Below are 21,556 nucleotides of genomic sequence, written 5' to 3'. Positions count from 1 at the left end.
AAGAGATCAAAAGAAGAGGGAAAGGATCTGTATGTACAAAAATATTTATAGCAGTTCTATTTGGGATGGGAAAAAAAATTAAAACTGAGGGAATGGCTATCAAATGAAGAATTTCAACAAGTACAGTATTTGAATGTGATGGAATACTATTATACCTTAACAAATGAAAGGGATAATTTGAAAAACGAGGAAGATCTGAAAGAACTGATGCAGAGTGAAGTGAGCAGAACCAGAAGAACAATTTATAACAATGTTCTAAAAGTGATTAGTCAACTTTAGAAAACTTAAGAACTCTCATTATCACAATGATTAATTCTAATTGTAGAGGACTTATGATTTAACAGGATATCCCTGAAAGAGAGGTGATGGATTCAAAACACAAACTGAGATATATTTCTTTTTGGACATGGTCAATGGAAGGATTTGTTTTGCTTGACTACATATTTTGTGGCAGTGGTTTTGGTTTTTTGTTTTCTCAATTGGGCATGTAAAGTGAAGGAAGGAATATAAAAAGTAGATCGTCATTTGAGCAAATTAAATTTAACATAAAAGAAATTTTAAAACATTGGCAGAAGATAAGAAAATTATAAAATGCAGGGGGGAAAACAGACTAATTCTATATGAACCAATCTAATTGATCTTGAAGGTAGGAGAGATCTAGAGGAAAGCCCCAAGTGAATTCAAGATCTATTAAGCATTATCTATGTTCAAGGTGCCGTGCAATGTGCATAAATACAAGCAAAAAAGAAAAATAGTCCCCACTCCTAAGGAACTCACTATATTCTAACAGAAGACAATATGTAAAAAGGAGCTAAAAAGAGGGTGAAGTATAGATCTATGTTTGTAATGGTCTACACAACGAATCCCTGCCAGTCTGGGCCTTTCATCAAAATGGAAGTTCCAGGAAAAACTCACCAATGGAAGAAGGCAGTTGCAGAGGCAATAGGGGAAGGCAGCTTAACAAAATTTAGGAGAGTAAAATATGTTGGGTATACTCCCACTGTTGATTCATGGGAAGACATGAACATGATCCAAAGAGAATGAAAAGGCATAGATGCTCTACAATCTTCATTGTTGAAGGTAGTACCCACTTTTGAGCATGAGTCTTTCAAAGAAGTACCTTAGAAAGCAGAGTCCCAACATAAAGGAAGAGGGAGAAAATCAAAGTATTCAGAACTAAAAAGATGAACACCCCTCCTTTTGTAGAAAAGGAAAGTAAGAATAACTTTTATGACATTACAGAATCTGGAAAGGTAGAAAGCTTTTGGCAAGGACCCACACTAAAGCCTCCCTCAAGTGCCAGAACAAAGAATGGGGATACTGCACTCTAGTGAGAAAGAGTGATAAAAAGACCAACTGCATATTTCACAATTTTGCTGAAGGCTAATTAATTTAGGGTAACTTTAAGGGATATACTGGATTCCTTACTTGAAAAATGAATGGGTTGGAACTAGATGATTTCTGTAAATCTATGCCCCCTAAGTACATATGGCCAAAAATAAGTGTATACTTTTCCTAGCTGTTCAAGTAAATAATCAGTGCATATAGCCAGAATCAAAAATTTATTTTTCTTGTTGTTCAAGTAGATGATTAGAGCCCAGTCTTGGCTTCCCAGTTAATTTATCAGTTAGAAGGAAAAAAAAATCCTACTAACTCAATTAAATTTTAATCATTCAATTTTCAATAAGTGTTTGTTAAGCACCTCCTATTATGATATCCAGCAAGAGCTAAGACTTGAGAGAAGCACAAAGAGCATTTTAGTTTAGTAACAGAACATCTCAGAGTGCAATGTTCTTTCCAAATGAGACACAAGCTTACTGCTATAATAATTTCAATGTGTCACACATAGAACAGAATGATTTTACTGTGTATCACTGAATATTCTTAATACTGAGACCTCCAATGCTGACTTGAAGAAAAAATTTCCTAGGTTCCTTTCCCCCTTTTTTTTTTTTTTTTTTTTTTTGGTTTGGTTTGTTTTTTCCCCCAATAGGACCGGAGAATGATGTTTCCTTAGTAATTTGCCATCTAAAATCAAAACTGAAATACTGTTGTCTTTATTACTATAACCTAGAAACTGTGATTCAAAGCTACTGTTCTTACATTTTCAAGGTATCTTTCTCTAAATCATAAGTGAAGGTTAATAACCTAAATCTCAAATGGCAAAAACTTACATTGATGAATATGAATTCTAGATGATTGTTTTCTGTAAGTCTAGTAAATGAACTCCAATCGCTTCCTATTTCCTTTAGGAATAGTCTCCTCTGTTTAGTTTTTAAAGTAATTTATAGCCTGGCTCCTATATATGTTTCCAACTTTATGTCTTCCCCCTATCCCACTCTGCAGTCCAGCCAAGCTGGGTTTCTTGAAATTCCTCACATATTATTCTATTTCCAATCTCTTTGTGTTACATAGTCCCCAAACCTGAAATATACTCCTTCCTCACCTTTGCCTCTTAGCCTTGTTTCCTTAAAAGATTCAGTTCAAAGTAATGAATTGAACCAGCTACACCCAGCGAAAGAACTCTGGGAGATGATTATGAACCACTACATGGAATCCCCCATCCCTCTATTTTTGTCCACCTGCATTTTTTATTTCCTTCACAGGCTAATTGTACACTATTTCAAAGTCTGATTCTTTTTGTACAGCAAAACAGACTATATGGACATGTATACACATATTGTATTTAACTTATACTTTAACATATTTAACATGTATTGGCCAACCTGCCATCTGAGGGAAGGGGTGGGGGGAAAGAGGGGAAAAGATGGAACAAAAGGTTTTGCAATTGTCAATGCTGAAAAATTACCATGCACATATCTTCTATTTAAAAAAAAAGATTTTTAAGTAACATCTACATGAAACCTTTTTTGTTTTCCCTTGTCTAAAGAACCTGCTTTATATTTATTTTGTGTATACTACATTATATGTATATTGTCTCCTGATTAGGGTACAAGGGCCTAGAAATCAGTCTGTCCATTTTTTTTTTTTGCATCCTGAGTGCCAAAGGGCTAATTGGTATAGTAGATAAGAGTGCTCAGCCTGCAGTAAGAAAGACCTGAGATCAAATCTTAAGACATTTACTAGCTGTGCAACCCTGGCCAAGTCATATAACCCCATTTGCCTCAGTTTTCTCATTTGTAAAATGAGCTAAAGAAGGAACGGCAATCCATTCCAGATCTTTGCCCAAAAGACCCTAGGGACACACACCATATGACATGACTGAAATGATTAAACAAACAATTCCACAGAGTTTCACACAGTGCCTGGTCCTTACTTCAATAAATGCTTGTTGGTTGATTATGTGATTCTACCCATCAGGATCTAATACAGTTACAGAATGCTTCTTTTTTTCCCTTGAGGCAATTGGGGTTAAGTGATTTGCCTAAGGTCACACAGTTAGTATTAAGTATCTGAGATCAAATTTAAACTCAGATGCTCCTGACTTTAGGGCTGGTGCTCTATTCACTGCACCACCTAGCTGCCCCTCAGAATATTTCTTAAAAGTTCATTCCTTTTAGTTAAAAATGTGCCTTGGCCCGCGAGGCAGAGTGTGTGGAACCTGGAAGAAAAATAAGGGCAAGAGAGAGGGGATGCGCAGAAGAATGGAGGCAAGACAAAACTATCTGATCAAGCCTCATTTTAATGGGTGCAATAGAACAGGTATATATAGCAATAGGAAAGGAAGCAGGGTTGTGCAAACACAGTACAGGGTGAGGGTGCTAGACAAAGGGTTGATATCAGGCCCAAGGATGAGCTTCTCAGGAAGCTCTATGATGTGATTAGGGGATGCTTAGATATCTGCCTATTCAAAGTTAGGGCAGTGCTTGGTCATGTAGGATGTGATTAGGAGATTCCTATTCAAGATTAGGGCAGTCTTTGGTCATGTAGGAAACTCCATGATGTGATTAGGAGATTCCTATTCAAGGTTAGGGCAGTCTTTTGGAATGTGGCCTTATGTGGCCATAGATTAGTGCCAGATTCCCACAAAAATGCTGTTTGGTATTCAAAGACCTTCATAATTTAGATCCCCCATACTATCTTTCCTGTCTTCTTACACTTTACTCCTTCTACCCCTTTGGCTTCCTGGCTATTCCACAAACAAGACATTCCCTGTTTCAGCACCAGGAATTTTCTCTGCTACTCCTCATGACTGACTGGAAAGCTCTCACTCCTTCACTCTAATTCTAGCATGTTCCCTCTCTCAATTATTTTCCTATTAATCTTGTATATAGCTTGCTTTATACTTGTTTTGGTGTTAGCTCCCTTATTAGATTGTAAGCTTCTTAAGGGCAAGGATGTCCTTTTGACTCTGCATCCCAACTCTTTGTGACCACATTTGGAGATTTCTCGGCAAAGATGCTAGAGTGCTTTGCCATTTCCTTCTTGTGCTCATTTTACAGATGAGAAACTAAGGCCAACTGGGTTAAATGACTTGCCCAGGATCAAACAACTGGTAGGTGTCTGAGGCCAAATTTGAACTCAGAAAGATGATTCTCCCTAATTCCAAACCCAGTGCTCTGTCCACAGTGTCACCAATATTCTCTACTGACGTGTAACAGGCACTTAACAAATGTTGATTGATTGATTGAAAGAGAAATTTAAACTATTCAAGATAAATACATTCAGATTCAGAGAATTTAACACAGCAAAAGAATATGATGTCTTTAAAGCTGAAGAATCAATAACCCTTCCTAAGGCATTTTCAGTTCTATCATACTGCCTTAAATAAGAACTCTGACATAGATTTTTCATAGACTTAGGTTTAAATTTAAAGAGCAATATTTTCCTTCTTATTTTAAGATTCCAAGGATCTATGATTTAAGTATGGGTATTCTTGGATCAAGACCCTTTACACTGTAGTAGATAAGTCCTGAGATTCTGTAACCAACAATTTCATTCTATTAAGATTAATAATATTATATAGAAAAAAATGTTATTCTCTATCTAACACTGACACAACCAAAAAGTTTCTTCAATTCATTTGAAAATTGGTAAGTATGGGGGCAGTTAGGTGGCAAAGTGCATAGAACACAAGGCCTGAAGTTAGAAAGACCCGAGTTCAAATGTGACCTCAAGACATTTAACATGCCCTAGCTGTGTGATCCTGGGCAAATCACTTAAACCCAATTGCCTCAGCAAAAAAAAAAAAAAAAAAAAAAAAAAAAAAAAAAAAAAAAAGAATAAAAAAAAGAAAGAAAGAAAATTGGTTAGGATCATAAATCTAGTAATTTAAAAGAGTTGGCTAAAGCATACATTATTAATTGGCCTGAAGATTAGAAATGAGCTTTTAAGAATCTAATGACTATAAGAAGTTTACAGTTTTAATCTTTGGTCAAATTTAGCTAATGAAACATAAAAATCATTGTTACTGCTTATAATTTTTTTATAATTTTCACAATCATTTTTTGAGTTGGCATTGCCAAAGTAACTTTTGCAGCAACACTAGTTTAGTGGGATCAAGAAACCAAAAAAGAAAAAAAAAATATCGTTCTATCTTCCCCATTGATGGTTAAAAAAAAAAAAACACAGCCTTGGATCGTCTTGTATTCAGGACAAAAAAATCATTAAAACACCAACACTATTCTATACTCCATTTTAAAAAATTTTAGTCTGAAATCTCTTATGAAAACTCAAATATTGCTTTAAGATTTGTAAGATTTTATAAATTAAGAATAAAGAGATAGCCCACAAATAGCTAGGAATCACTATGGATAGAGTTCCCAACCTAGAATCAGAAAGCCCCGAGTTCAAATTAACCTCCTGAGATTTACTAGCTGTGTGATATTAGACAAATGCCACAGTTTTCTTGTGTTTATCTCAGAAATGTTGCTTAAACACAAAAAGCATTATTTTCAGTCCAGGACTAATTGGGAATAATAGGTAATTTCAGCACTAAATGCTTCAGGACCAAAATTCTAAGCAAACATTTTGCAAATGTTGTAATATCCTTCTTTTTCCTTCCCATTCCCATTCCCTAAATAAATACATAAAGAAATGAAGCAACAAAATAAACCTGGCACAAATTTGAAATGACTCTAAACTTGAACTTTAAATCACTTGCGGAACTATCTCAGCTGCACTGTGACTCAGCATTTTATAATGCCAGAAACCAAGTGAGATAAAGGCCTTTCTCTTTAATTGCACAGGCTAAATTTGGAACTAAAGAGCATGAGGTACCTCAAAATAAAAAGTAAATAGTTGAAAAATTTGGCGGCTAGTGCATAAATGGCTTGACGTGGGACGTGGTGACCAACAGGCAACTTGGGGCTAACTAAAGTGGAATTACAGGGTCTACGATTCAAAAGGAGGAGGCAAAGCTGGCCTCAGTACAAAAATCGTTGGCATATTGTTCACAAATAACCAAGTAGCTTACAATGAAACAGAGGAGAAAAAAACAATTACCTGTAACTATCCTTAAGTTATGAATGTTTTAGAATCGGCAAACCAGCAATTTAAGTACTGAGAGTAATTTCCTCACTTTTTCTTAATGCAAGTAAAACTGAATCAATATGAGAATTTAAAAAAAAGTAAAATTAAGTCCAATAGAAAATCCGTCTCTGTTCATACTGAAAGTAGTGAGAAATAGAAACTAACTTTGCCAGAAGGTTAGAAAAACAAGACGTCAAAAGGCAGAAGGGCTGGGTGGGGGGAGTTAGGGAAGACGACCAAAAGACTGAGAGGTTTAAGTGTGGGAAGAGGGAAAGGAGGTGCTCGGTGTGAGAAAGAGAGAGAAAAACACCCGCTAATCAAACAGGGAACTCCCATGAGGCTGGAGCTTAACAAAATAGTCATCCTGCGGGAAGGGGCAGCACGTTAACAAACACAGGTCCTTGAAAATGTGTTTCACAATTTGGGAGACAGAAAGAGGGTGACGGACTAATAAGGGGCTGCCTTTTACACAAACTATGGGGCCAGGGGAGCTTGGACTACTAGTTACAGGGCAGTGGCCACTGCTGATCAGGGATGTCCCCACAGGGACAAAAAAAGGTTTCTAAGGCAGAAAAAGTAAAGGGCGTCCCTAAAAGACCTTCCAGCCGTAATGGACCACAAACTGGAGGGATTCCAGGAGCAGCCAATCCCTTCTCTTCCCTGAGCCTCAGTTTCCCTAGCTGTAAATGGAGAGGTCAAATCTTCTGGGAGTTCCCAAAGTCCCCCCCCCAGCAATCATGAGACGGGAGCGAGATGTCCACGTTTGAGAGGAGCTCTGAAGTCAACGTCAGGTTTTTCTTAGTTTATTTCCCTCGCACAAGCAAGAAACAAAAAAGAAAAAAGAAACTTTGGGGATATTTTCCGCTTCTATGCCAGGAGTCAGTGCCCCGACACAAGCCGGCTCCCCTCCCCTCCCTTCCCCTCCCCTCCCCTCCCCTCCCCTCCCCTCCTTTCTCCTCAGCTCCTCTCCCTTCCCCTCTCCTCCTCTCCCCTCCTCTCCCCGCCCCGCTAAACTAATCCCACAACTGCGGGTTCCTAGTCTCTTAGATGGGCGGGGCGGGGCGGGGCGGGGCTGCGCTGCAGCGTCCAGCCACCGAGGGGGGCGGAGCTGGCCCGCGACGTTATACGTGAGGTCAGAGTTCAGCCCCTCCTCTTCTTCCCTCCTCCACTTCTCGCGTCTCCTTCTCCTCAGCCGCCGCTGCCGCCGCTCGAGGGCCCGGGTTCGCCGCCGCTTTCTGCAGTCTCCCGCCCTCTGCCCCGCGATGGCGAACGTGGCCGATACAAAGCTCTACGACATCCTCGGGGTTCCTCCAGGCGCCAGCGAGAACGAGCTGAAAAAGGTAGGCGGCACGCGCGGGCTGTGCGGCGCGGAGCCGGCGGGCGGGGGGGCGACCGGCCGGCCGGCGCGGGGCCGGGACTCGGGCCCCGGCGCGGGGCAGGCTTAGAGCTGGGCAGCCCCCAGCGGGGCGAGGGGCCAGAGGCGGGAGGAGTTGTACGCGTACGGGGCTTGAGGCCGCGCCGGGGCCTGCCGGGGAAAGCGGAGCAGGCCTGGCTAGGGCCCACATGCGGCGCCCGGGCCTCGGCCTCCAGGCGGCTCCCTTCCTCCTCCGGCTTCCTGCTGCCGCCGCACCGGTAGTTCCCCCACCCCCACCCCCCCCGATCCTACTCATCCTGCTGACCTTGGGAGCAGCGATGCCGGGCGGAAATGGAGGCCGGGTCTCCCTGGGGAAACGTCCTGGGGCCTCCTACTCTCTTTTTCATGCTGTACCTTCCCCTAAACAAGGAAAACCCTCGAGGCCCAGGCGCAGAAACCTCCGCCCTGGGGCCGGCCCCGAAAACCGCCCCACCTCCCTGGCATCCCGGTGCCGAGGTCACCACCCCTGGAAGAACAGGTTGAACCAAGGCTCAGGGGTGCATCCTCGGCCCGGCTTTTGCCCCTTTCTTGGTAAAGCAGCAACAGATAAAAGGGATGTGTGCATTGGGACCAGAGAGAAGGTTAGTTGGAAAGGCTCTTTCCACCGTGGGTGTCATCAGTGGCTGAAGCCCTTTCCCCTCCTTCGGGCCCACTCCCGATTGTCCCGTGGGCTGGTGCCGGGAAAAAGGCCCCGGCGTTAACCGGCCCCGAGTTCCTGTTGGCATTGCAGCAGCTGTGACTGTGAGAAGTGTTTTCGTGGATGCTGTTGCTGCTTCATAACATGCCTCATCCACAGGGGTGACTAACCTGGGGCGTAGCACATGGGCACGTTGGGCTGCATTGTTGTGAAGCCCGGTCAAGTGTTCGTTCTACTAGTTGTGCTTGGTCTGAAGTAAACACTTGAGAGCCCTCCCTAAAAAAAAAAGAAATGGAAGACCCAGATCTGTTGTGGTGCTTCGGGCTTTGACCTGTCAATTTCAGAATTCTTAAGATATTTAATTAATCTTCACAGCATTCTTTGGACTTAATAACAATTTGTGAACTAGCTGAAATGGAATTGCCCTAAGCAGTGAGGCTGAGGACTTCTGGGAGTAAAATCTCTGAAAATGGGCTTCCTGTCACCTTACCGGAAGTGATTTACTATTATATAATTCATTTCTCTGCGTGAAGACTTTAGTAAAATTTGTGTTTAATCTTATAGTTTAGCGTGTATTTCCAATTCAGTCAAGCCAAAGAGCACAGAATGACTTACCCACGGTATTCCTGTAAGAAAACAAGTTATAAGCCTATTTAGTTGTTTCGTTTTTTCCTGTTCCTGGTTGGGTAGTTGGCCGGACACGTACTAAAGCCTATTTACCATCCGCTTTGAATATTCATTAATTCCTAGCACATATGTAAATGGTTGAAAACTTTTTGCTTGATTCTTTTCAGTAAAATACTCAAGAATAAGTGAAGGGATGAAACAATGTTCCACTATTGTTTGTATCATTTTTTAACTGCAGCAATAATTGTAACTGGGATGTTTTGGCTACATAAGCAAATCATATTGAAACTGAAATTATTAAAGTATCCTGGTGGAAAGGAACTATATAAATTTAGGATATAAGCTTGATTTTTGAATAAGAATTTAAAGTAAAAAAAAAAGTGTATAGTCTTTTAAGCTAGTCATGTGAATAACTTTGTTGTCCTTTCTTAAAGGCTTATAGAAAGTTGGCCAAGGAATACCACCCTGATAAGAATCCAAATGCCGGGGACAAAGTAAGTTTTTAGATATTTGAAATTTTGTCTTTTACAAGGTATTTAGTGTTTATGATTAATTTTGGAGACTACTATGTACAAAATTTTTGGATTTCTCCCCTAAATCATCTTCATAAAGTAAATCCCTGCTCTTAGAGCATTTGCAGTGTTTATCGGAAATACACATATACAAATAACTAATATAAAATAATGCATAAATATATGAAAATTGCAAGGAAAATATCTTATTAGTTCTGAATTGGGGTGAAGGTAATTTGAAGGGAAGGAATTATAGAAGTCTTAAGGAGTTGATATTTATTTTGGACATTAAAGGGTTGGTTTGTAAATCAGTGGTGGGGAAAGACAATTCCTAAAATGAGAAACCACACAAGCAAAAATAGAGACATCATGCATGGGGTGATGGAAAGATTTATATGTTGTGACCTTGAGTGAGTCACTTGAGTTTTCTAGGCTGTTTTCTCACTATTGGATTATATGACTGAACATTATTTTTAGTTCCCTATTTGATAAATTTAGATTAACAATATTTGGATATACTGCAGCAGGTTTTTAATTAGAGCTTGATTGCTATACCCATTTGTCATTGTGTGTGGCTAGACAGTAATATAAACAAACAGATTTTAATGTTAGCCTAACCAAAATATAATCAAGAGGGTTATTTGCTGCAGTGGGAAAATATAAAGCAAAGAAAAATATTTTTAGCATTAATCCTTATTAATGAATAATAGAGAATTAATTGTGGCTTTTTTTTCCTCTGAAAAAAATCTTATAAATAGGAGCCCTGAAAAAGTTAAAAGATCCACCTTCTAGCCCTATCTAGTCAACCAAATAGAGGAACTCTTAAGGTCTCTTCCAGCACTAAAACATTTTTATAATTTTCTTTTGTAGTTCAAAGAAATCAGTTTCGCATATGAAGTTTTATCAAATCCTGAGAAACGAGAGTTATATGATCGGTATGGAGAGCAAGGCCTTCGAGAAGGTAGTGGTGGAGGCAGTGGCATGGATGACATTTTTTCTCACATTTTTGGTGGAGGATTGTTCAGTTTTATGGGTAATCAAAATAGAAGTCGAAATGGTAGAAGAAGAGGTGAGGACATGATGCATCCACTCAAGTGAGTATTTTTTTGTAATTCAATTATAGTTAATGCGCTTATTGTGAATTAAAATTATGATTTAGAATTACCAGTATTTTGTATGCCTTGTAGCACGTGATTGTTTTAGGAAGAGGCAGCAGGGGATAGAGAACTCAACCTCAGGGAGAAGAATGCTTAGGTTTAAGTCCATTGGCTCAAATGGGTTCTGGGTTGAAGCCTAGACAGTTCAAGATTTTGAGTAGTGAAGGTGCCAAGTGGCATGATGTGTATCAGGAAAACTATGTTTGTGTCCTTCCATGAAACTAGTTTTATTATACAAGTTACATTGGTTGTGTTTTAGTTCTGATTTTGGCCTGTTTTAATTTCACTTTTTTTGGAAGGTGCTTTTGTGAAGTGCTTCTGAAGCTGATATGACCAAAATCTTCAAAGCTGTTCTATTTTGAAGTAATTAAATGTTTGGTTTAACTCTAATTAGAATAGAACCCATCAAATTCAGTGACTTTCATATAAAGTGATGGATTTGTTTACAAGTAAAGTCAGATTGATTCCTTAGCATAAGACCCTAAATTTCTGTTGGAGGTATTGGCTTTTTTTTTTTTTTTTAGAAAGTTTTACCTATTAAATGTTAAATGGATTAACAGTAACTGAAGAATTCCTTAGTTTCAGAAAATTAAGTACTCTTAGTATTTCTAGCTACCTAGCTTTCACATTTGAATAAAAAATGAAATCCTGTATGAACTTAATCATTTTTTGCCTTTTATATTCAGAACTACTGGGATTTAAAGAATATATTTTCCCTTAATCTCTGTGTTTATGTTCTTTTCCAGGGAGATATGAATTTAGTTCATCATATTTTTATATCTGTACAGCTTCCAAGTTTGAGATTAGAATTTCTTTGTATTATCTTTAGTATTGCCTTATTTAGTTGTGATATTAAGGTAATGTGGAGGACTGAAGTTTGGGGGTTTGTTTTTGTTTTTTTCCAAATGACTATAAACACTGTTATGGTTCCAACTAGGATTTTTCTCTATTTGAAGCTCTTTTGGAGCTAGAACATGAATACATACAGTACATTTATTTACCTTTGAACCATTAGATTAAATAGTTTCAAATATAAAATGTCTGAGCTGGAAAGATGTCATTAATTGGAAATGTCACTCAATGTTTTATCCGAGAATATGTCTAGGCTCCTTTACATGCAACAAATAGAGTATAATGATAAATTTGAATTAAGCTCCTTTTTTCATTGGGGTTTTTGATGGTGTTCCAGCCTAGTTTTTCCAAATAGTGTGATTCTAGCAGATTCTGTCAAGCTAGAAAGTTTTCTAGCATGGGTTCAGATAAATCCTCCATTGTGAGCATTTGTCTATCCCATCATGAAATTAATTGCAGAGTGATTAATTTTTCAGCCTGTGTGTGTGATGTGTGTTTATAAATACTAGCTTGAAATTGGCTAGAATAAAGAATGCGAAACTTGAGGGTTTCTTTTGTTATATTTATTGTAATTTTCAAAGGTTTCTTCCATTGCTTGAGTGAAAAACATTTAGTAAATCTTTACTTTTGTCAAGCACTGTGCTAATTGAGAATAAAAATCTATCTCTGCCCTCAAGGAATTTACATTCTAATGAGCACTAGTAGCCTAGGAATGATGTTTTGGTTTTTGGAAGCCACTGGAATGTAAGAAGAGTGCATTGATTCCATTCCATTGCTCCTCCCGGAAGCAATGTATTGATTTGTTTACCATTAAGAGAGCTAGGAGAGGACTGGTTGCAGTCCAGGATTGGTGAAGGTGGAAGGCATGATCTGGAGCCACATAGACTACAGTGTACTATTTGAGTTTGCCCTCATTTAACTTGCCAATTGGTATAGCTCAGACACAGGATGAGTCCATTTTGGTTCTAGTGATAGTATATTATCTGCAGTATGTTCTGTAATCAAGAAAGTATGCCTTTTTCCTCCACTCTGCTTTTGTTGAAAAGGGCTAGAAACATTTTATTTAATCTGGAGGGGTGACTATATCCTCTATACTAAGGACTAAGAACACTCATTAGGCTTCCCCCCCACCCTCTCTACCTCTGCTCTAACCCATAGTAGAATTTTGTTCTGTCAAGTCTTATCAGTGCATTTAGAAGAACAAAAACCAGAAAGTTTGGCTTTATACTCCAATGTATGAGAGGTCTTACTTAGCCTATTCCACCTGTAAGAAAATCTGCTTCATAGCGTAGCCACAATAAACAAAACATCAGTTGGATTGATTTTGAAAGGATTGCTTAGTAATTCTCTATTGTAAAAGTGTTGGTGAAATTGGATATGAAAAAACATGTTAGTGCTAAATGCTGATTCAGCAATACTGAAAATTGAACTTAATCTTATTTTTATATTTTCAGGGTGTCCTTAGAAGATCTTTATAATGGCAAGACCACCAAACTGCAGCTTAGCAAAAATGTTCTTTGTAGTGCATGCAGTGGGTAAGTGTATATTTTTATTTTGTCTTTTGGAAGATTTCTTTATTTTGTTATTTTAATAACAAAATCTTATACCATGGGTTTTCTGTTAAGTCTCATTAAGAAATCTGCTTCATCTTTAGCCAAGGTGGCAAGACAGGAGCTGTTCAGAAATGTAGTGCATGTCGAGGTCGAGGTGTGCGAATAATGATAAGACAGCTGGCTCCTGGGATGGTACAGCAGATGCAATCTGTGTGCTCTGATTGTAATGGAGAAGGTATGCCTACATTTCTTTTCCTTTACTTTTTTCATCATCAGAATAAATGACTATTACCTCTAAACTGGTTTGAGATGTTTCATCTCCAATATGATAATATCACAGTTCTGTTTTCTTCTTGAAGTATACAAAACTTAGAATAATTTCTCTTCCGTTTCATTTTAAAGGTTATTTGAATGGAGTGGGTGACAGCAAATTGATTTTTACTTCCAAGAATAGTGTGGTTAAAATACCTAGGGTTACAGGCTGAAATATGCTTACCCACTTTCTGAAAGAGATGATAAACATTAGTGACTAGAAATTTTTTTTTAAACATGGCCAGGTAGAATTTGTTTTGATTGATCATGAATAGCATATTTAAATATATATCATAATTTTTTTATAGGAGAAGTAATTAATGAGAAAGATCGTTGTAAAAAATGTGAAGGAAAGAAGGTGATAAAAGAAGTGAAAATTCTTGAAGTCCATGTAGATAAAGGAATGAAACATGGACAGAGAATTACATTTACTGGAGAAGCAGACCAGGCCCCAGGAGTGGAACCAGGAGACATTGTTCTTTTGCTACAAGAGAAGGAGCATGAGGTAATTTCTTTGATGTAAATAGATATGTGACAGAGCAAATTTACTTGTCTATGGCAGCCATATTGTTTTGATTGAACCTAAAGGGAAGTTGACAAATTATTTCTATTGGAAAGTGTGGAGGGTAGTTAGTTTGAAATAATGGGATATTAGCACCTCAGTTAAGTTATTAATGGATGTCCTTATAACTTTATTAAACACCTATTTTTTAATGAATTGAGGGTATAGTATAAAATGTTTTATGTTTTCATGGACTTTCAAAAATGAAACCCTAATGTCACATATTGCATCCATATCTGGTTTGAGTGAGGTCTGTTTGCATTATTAGAGACAAACAATGTTAGGTAGAAGGAAAGTTGCCTTTAAAGTCAATAATGGCAGATGGTTCACGATAGAATTTTTTCTTGGTGGGCTAGATTAACCAAATGTCTAAAGTAGAAAACCAAAGAGGTTGTGAAAAGGTGGTAAGATGACTTCTGAGTTTTGACTTAAGAGAATGATGAAATATAATGCATTTTTAAAACTTAGCTGTTTTCTTTATTTTCCTCGTTTCCTCCTGTTCAAAAACAGTAAAAGAAAATTGAAGGATAGCTAGATGGTGCTGTGGACAAAGTACTAGCTCCAGAATCTAGAGGACCTGAGTTCAAATGTAACTTCAGACACTTCCTAGCTATATAACCTTGCACTTAATTCCAAATTGCCTCATAAAAAAAAAAAGTTGAGCAGTTAGCCAAAAATTGAAATTTTCTTTAAGCTTCACCCTCTTGAAACTAGGATGCTCTGAGCTAGAACATACATTTTATTATTTTTTTAATGTAAACTTAAATGGCAAAAACATAATCAGATAAATCAAAAGTTGATATCTTACCCTAAAACTTTATCCTTTAATAATTCAAATGTGAGTTAATGAACAGGCAGAGAAAATGGTTCTGTTCTTTGGCCACTTAGGACTTTACAAGTTTGACCTTATATGACTCTGGTTCTGATTTCATTCATTGAATGTCACTTCATCTAATTCCTTATGTGCTTCTTAGTTATTGTTCTTCATAGCTATGTAATTGATATTTAATCATTCTCTAAATGGTTAGCTCTAGGTTCAACTTCATATTGCTGTCTCATCAAATTAGCATGCCTTTTTCCTCATCCAAACATTTTAACCCTTTTTTTCCTTGTTTTTTTCCTTGTTTTGCCATTCTAGTAAAGTGTCTAGAGGTTATAATTTTGCATTTCTCAGATTATTGGGCAATTGAAGCATCTTTTCATGTGATTTAAGTTTTTATCTCCTTCACAAATTGTTTATCCTTTGTCCACTGAATTTTATCTTAACTCTTGTAAATGTATTTGATGCTGGCAGTTCTTTCACATCTGGCTCATGTCAGGAAGTGAGATTTGAGCTTTTATCTTAAAGGAGAATAGAAACTAAGAGAGGTAAAGGGATAGAGCATGGGACAAGCCAGTGCAATGACATAGAGATGGAAAATATGAAGACAAAGCAAGTAGGCACTGTAAATGCATCGAGAAATTAATGTGTAAGAAAACTAGAAGTGTGAGTTGGTAAGAAAGGATCTGGTTATGAGGAACTCTAATTGGCAAATACGGAACTTTTATTTTGATCTTCTAAGTAATAGGGAGCCACTGGAGATTTGAGGATAACGGAGTGGCATGATGAGAACTACCTGTGCTTTAACAAAATCACTTTAGCAGTTGGATGTAGAGCAGAGAGACCTATTAAAATGGCGTTTGTGATTATTCAGATGAGACGTCATAAGGGCCTTAACTAGAGTGGACAGAGGGATCATAAAAGAAACATTGTGAAGACAAGGTAATTTCTGGCAGTAAATTAGGTGTGCGAGATGGATTAGCCTGAGTTTAGAGAGAATGGTAATGCCTTTAATAGTCATAGAGAAATTCAGAAAACAGGAGAGGATTTGGTTAGAAAGATCATGAGTTTTGTTTTGGAGATTGCGAATTTTTGATCGAATGAGAGAACATTGAGTTAGTGATACTATACTGTAGCTCAGAGACTAGGGCTAAATGGGTAGATGAGAATCATCTGCATTAATAACTGAGCTCAGGGGGACTGATGAAATCGCCAAGTGAAATGGTATAAAGAGAAAAGATGACCTGTGCTTACATAGTGTTGTAGCTGAAACAAACTTGAATACAGCTAGGAATTATTTACTATTTAAAATGCAGTTAGTAATTAGTTTTTCCCCCATGCAGATTAGAAGTATGGCTTCTTTCATTTTCAGATAGTTTCTGTTGGAGGAAAATGTGACCACAAGCTGTTCCGTCTTGTATTTTGTAACCATGGAAAAGCACATTGAATAGATGTACTATTATGAATCAATATCTTGCCACTCTTTTAAAGCACCATTATGAGTCCTTATCAAATCTGTTATCTCAACATCAGAAAATACATTCTAAATTTAACATACATAATATACATTAAAAATGTGTTTTTTAATATTCTGTTCTTTTGTTGCATTTATTACAATAAGTATAAACAGTCAAGAGCTATCTGTGTTAGATATTTAGTTTTCCTGGATCTGTGTAACAGGCTGTGCTTTGACCAAGAGATTCCTTTGCTGCTTCTTGAAGTTTTTTAGAAATGCCATATGCTTCCTCAGTTTACCGTGTTCTGTTTTGATTTAAAGCAAAACAATGATCACAGAGTACAATACCTTTTAATTTTATAAGGAAAAAAGTGGAGGCCCTGGAAAGAGGATTGCCATGGTTATATAGCCAGTCGGATCTCTAGAATCTGGGATTCCTTTATCTCTGTCCATTCACTACCCTATTCTCTAATTTAAATCTGTTTCCCCCAAAGCATTAGCATACAAAATTTTTTTAAGCAATTTTATTCTGTTCTCAAAAGCTAAAAATACAGTAAATATTGTCATTTCACCTGTTATGAAAGGCAGTATAAATTAGTGTACAAAGAACTGCCAGGAAGACTTGAATTCAAGTTGCACTAAGTTCAAGATGTCTTCATATTCCTAATAAAATCTTAGTACAGCTCTTCAGACTACATAAGACTTGAAGAAATGAGTTGATCCAGTCTCTGTGCCTAATATTATAGACTAACCATTGTTAGTCTATAACCATTTATAACTGTCATTTTGGAAAAATGAATATAGAGTTCCAAACCATTTTAGGAATTGGAGTTGGGGAGCTTGCTTGTAAATTGATTCCTACCCATATTTCTGTTTAAAATGAGGGCTTCTCTAATCCATCTCCTAACCCAAAGGACTACTGTTTTCTGTTTAAAATGAGGGCTTCTCTAATCCATCTCCTAACCCAAAGGACTACTGTAATGGTTCAGATTTGAAATAGGTTAATAATCATTTTAGTATGTTTAGACAGCATCATTGGTTGGATAAGCACTGAACTTGAATCCCATCTCTGACACTTAATTCTGTGACTATCAAGTCATTTTGATCTTTCTGAATCTCGGTTTCCTCTTGTATAAAATGGGCATAATATCTGTAGTTACAGGTTTTTTTACCCCAAAGAATTTATTTATACTTTATTTATACTAATAAATATAAAGCTATTTCAGTTTCTTGAATTGCCCTATGCTGATTAATATACACCTCTCCACTTAGGGCTAGCTATAGTTCAGAGATTCTTAATTCATTATTCACAAGAGTTGTAAAATTTGTACAGGAATTCAGGATAAGGCATTGTATTAAAAATGGCCAATATGTTTAGCCAGTCCCAATCCTGTCCATTCTTTCCCTGCCTTTTCTAGCCTTTGTTCATCCCTTGATTTTCTTCATTACCTGGAATCTGTACCACAGTTTAGTTCTTAAAGTTACATGCTCATATTTTGTTTCAGGTCCAGTTCTAATTTCTTAACTCCCTCACAGGATTGAGTTCCTTCAAGGCAGGGCAATGTGTCACACCCTGTGCTTACTTATCAGTGATTAGCTGGACAATTAGGTATTAAACAAATAGTTTAATTCTAAATTAAATAAGTTTAATGTTCGAAATAGTTTAATGTTCGAAGTCCCCAGGTTAGGGAACCTGAGGAAAAACAAAGTAAATGATAGAAAATATTGCTGCTCACTACCTTTACTAAAGAGCTGTTCATTTCTGCCTTCAAGACACGAGTGAACCACTTCTTATTGGAGCTTAATTAGGATAAATTGAGCAATGATGATCTCAATCACGATCCTAGTATGCTTAACTAATAAAGGACCTCACGTCCTGCTTCCTTCTATCTCTGACGTCAACAGGCAAAGAGGCACACTTTTCATAGATTGAACTCCAAATTAACCAACTTAATTCTGTTTTTTTTCCTCCCTAGGAGAAGGGGTGGAGGGGAAAATTGAAATACAAGGTTTTGCAAGGGTCAATGTTTAAAAATTTTCCTTGCATATATGTTTTGGAAATACTTCAATTAAAAAGAAAAAAATAGGCCCTATGTATGCATGCTAGCCCTTGATTCTACAGTTAAGTTCTGTTTTTCAATCCACAGGTATTTCAGAGAGATGGAAACGATTTACACATGACACACAAGATAGGACTTGTTGAAGCACTATGTGGATTTCAGTTCACGTTTAAGCACCTAGATGCCCGTCAGATTGTGGTGAAATATCCACCTGGCAAAGTAATTGAACCAGGTATTTTACCCAATATTTGACCCAATAATTAGATGTAATCCTGGTTTTCATATGTTAATGACAATGTGTAGTTTCATCTTTTAAAAAACTGGGCAAAATATGTCTAGAGCATGTTAAGCTGGATAACATACTGATTTATAGTTCTTTTTGGGTTTTCAAATATAAAGGCTGTGTCCGTGTGGTTCGAGGAGAAGGAATGCCACAGTATCGTAATCCCTTTGAAAAAGGTGATCTTTACATAAAATTTGATGTACAATTTCCTGAAAACAACTGGATTAGCCCAGAGAAACTTTCTGTAAGTATTTTACCAACTAATTTATGTAGTGAGCGGATATCTGTGTGATTAATGATATTTTAATTTTGGAAACTTAGTTGTTGAATTTACGATAATGCCAAAATTATTGAAAACCTCCGTTTATATATTTACATGATTTGCTTATAAAATTTCTCTATTTCTACTTATTTGGTATTTTATCCTGATAATGGCTTCATTCAAGGTCAGTAATCCCTTTCCTTTAGAAGTTAAAAAGGCATTTTCATTTAGATCTTGTCCAAAGGAAGATTGAATGTCACCTTAAGAGCCTAATAATTTTTTTTTCCTAAAGGAACTTGAAGACCTTCTTCCAGCTAGACCTGAAGTTCCTGGTGTGATTGGTGACACAGAAGAGGTAGATCTTCAGGAATTTGATAGTACTCGAGGCTCTGCAAGTGGTCAGAGGAGGGAGGCTTATAATGACAGCTCTGATGAGGAAAGTAGCCATCATGGACCTGGAGTACAGTGTGCCCACCAGTAAACATTGCTTTAAAGAAAAGAAGTTGCACAAGAGGAAATAACTTTCCAGTTTTGCCTGATTTGTTTTCAGCGATCTAGCTGGATTGTCTAAGCAATCCAGATGAACTGATGGACATCTATTGCTGTATGTGTAACTTTAAATTGGTTATAGTATCTACAGAGTGTATAATTTAAACTAACCACAAAGCTTTACATCTTCATTTTGACTGTTCTCTAGCAGAATAAAGCACTTGAAAGGAAAAGATTCCCTTTCACATGGGTTCTAAGTTTCAGTACTGGTATCCGTGCTTGATTTTTACAGTTTGTGTAGATTTTGTTTCCTATTTTAAATTCAACTCCTACATTGTAAAGTTTGTGTACAATTTGTCCTGAGGCTTTGTATTTGGCTGCACTTGCATAAGCTGCTACAAATAGAATAAAGAATTTCATAGCCTGTATCTATCATTTAGATGCATGGTCAATGGGCTTTGCACACAATGGGTTTGGAGCTGAGTTCGCGCTGAGTGGGAACAATGGAAAAACTACATTGGAAGTGGTTGTGAAGTTTTGGGAGGTTTTCATTTTGTTTTGATTTGGTTTTAAATTTTTTTTACCATCTTGTGAAAGTTTCTGAACTGAGTAATAAAAATAGTTGGTGGAAATTAATCCCATGTGTCACATTTTTAGAGGGATGCACACACATTGAGGCAGGAAAAAAATCTTGTTCTGCTTCTTTAAACAGCCCTTTAAAAAAACCCATTGGTGTAAGTTTTTGTGCTCTAAGCACCTGCCCATTTTGTAGTTACAAATGACAAAAGTTGGATTTTGGTAGAAACAGGCTTTATTGGTAATAAAAATGACTTTGTAGTGTCAGCCAACAAGGATATCTTAAGTTATATAACCACTAAGTCTTGATCCTCCCAGCCATGCTGGCCAGGCTAATGCCTTTCTATACTCCCTTTTTATAGGGCTTCAACTAAGGTTACAGCAAATCAGTAGTAGAACCATGTCTATATAGAACCTATTTCAGTGCTGTATTCATAAGTGTTAAGTAAGTTAATAATGATCTGTCTTCCACTTTCAGTTGAGTATTTGAAATTGGGGGAGCAATGATTGTTACTAGTATTTTAGAAAAGTAAGAAGGTTAAGCTGGTTTAAGAGAAATCGGGTAAAACTATAACATGAAGGTGTAAAAAAGTGTTTTGAAGTTATTATGTTTCTGTTCTTTCTACCCTTTGATCTTTACTCCCAAGTAGATGTTCATTGAACACACTGATTTGAGGGGGGAAAGGTAGAAGTCAAATTATCTTACATCATTTAATAGCTTCTGTAAATGGGATACATAGGAAAGGAGGTAAAACGAAGCCAAACTATTGAATTATGTGTTATGCCATCCATTAGCCTGGCTAACCAAGACTTTGGGTTCATTAATTCCAAGGTCTAGCAAAATCTGAAGGAGTGAGAATTTCAGGGAAATATTCCTGACAATAATCAGGGCCTATGAGACTTAAGTTATTACCCAACAACCTCCACTGTACCAAAAAATAAAACCAGCCTTGGCTAGAAATCAACAAAATTTTTGTATCCAAGGTTACTTCCCCACAAGCACTGAACAAAAGAAATACAGTGACTTAATATTAAAGTTTGTGGCCTTTCCAATAAAGGTTTATAAAACAGCGTTTCAGTGTAATCTTTCTTTCAGCCCTTCCCAGGTGAAGATAAAATAGTATGAAAGAACATCTTCAGAATTTAAGCACATGAGCTTATTTAGAAGATCTGCAATTTCATCAGCAATGAATAATAGACAGCAGCCTGCCTCCTTAGAATTGTTTTGGTCAGTCTTTGAGAATCATTTCATGTTATTCCCTTAAGCATTTCAGAGATGTTCCACTGCACTAGTTTTCCCCAGGTTTTGCCTTCTACAGTAATAAATGTATTGTTGACCAGAGCTTCTTAAACTTTTTCCACTTTTATATGACCCCAGGAGGTATACATTTCAGTTATGAAACCCCATAAGGAGTCACAAACCAGTTTTAAGAAGCTAAAGTCTAAACCATCTACCTCGCAGCTATAGCATACTCCACTAATTTACATCTTTATTTTTCCTCAGGACCCAGTTCAGATGCTGCCTTCATTTAAATTAAGCCCTTTTTTATCC

At 37.3% G+C, this 21,556-nt stretch overlaps 1 protein-coding gene across 2 annotated transcripts; it reads left to right on the top strand.

Annotated features, from left to right (window-relative positions):
* Nucleotides 1-7,561: 7,561 nt before the first annotated feature.
* On the top strand, nucleotides 7,562-21,076 carry DNAJA2 (DnaJ heat shock protein family (Hsp40) member A2). Of its 2 annotated transcripts, none has more exons than XM_031954423.1 (9): nucleotides 7,562-7,772; nucleotides 9,545-9,604; nucleotides 10,493-10,716; nucleotides 13,086-13,166; nucleotides 13,286-13,419; nucleotides 13,805-14,001; nucleotides 18,482-18,626; nucleotides 18,794-18,921; nucleotides 19,232-21,076. In XM_031954423.1, the coding sequence occupies exons 1-9, from the start codon at nucleotides 7,695-7,697 to the stop codon at nucleotides 19,418-19,420; spliced, it is 1,236 nt and encodes a 411-aa protein (XP_031810283.1). In that variant the 5' UTR covers nucleotides 7,562-7,694; the 3' UTR covers nucleotides 19,421-21,076. The 2 variants fall into 2 exon arrangements, with proteins under 2 accessions (XP_031810283.1, XP_031810282.1); XM_031954422.1 differs by lacking the exon at nucleotides 7,562-7,772 and adding an exon at nucleotides 7,922-8,427.
* The last annotated feature ends 480 nt before the right edge of the window (nucleotides 21,077-21,556 follow it).

The sequence above is a fragment of the Sarcophilus harrisii genome, chromosome 2 (assembly GCF_902635505.1).
Source record: "Sarcophilus harrisii chromosome 2, mSarHar1.11, whole genome shotgun sequence".
NCBI lineage: Eukaryota > Metazoa > Chordata > Mammalia > Dasyuromorphia > Dasyuridae > Sarcophilus > Sarcophilus harrisii.
This window is presented reverse-complemented; position numbering and strand designations above follow the sequence as displayed.

Excerpts from the sequence above, each read along its gene's own strand:
- DNAJA2 (XM_031954422.1), top strand. The coding sequence starts at position 7,996 with ATGCGGCGCCCGGGCCTCGGCCTCCAGGCGGCTCCCTTCCTCCTCCGG. Across the intron at positions 13,167-13,285 it reads CTTTGTAGTGCATGCAGTGG|CCAAGGTGGCAAGACAGGAG; the intron begins GTAAGTGTATAT and ends CTTCATCTTTAG. Across the intron at positions 13,420-13,804 it reads CTCTGATTGTAATGGAGAAG|GAGAAGTAATTAATGAGAAA; the intron begins GTATGCCTACAT and ends ATTTTTTTATAG.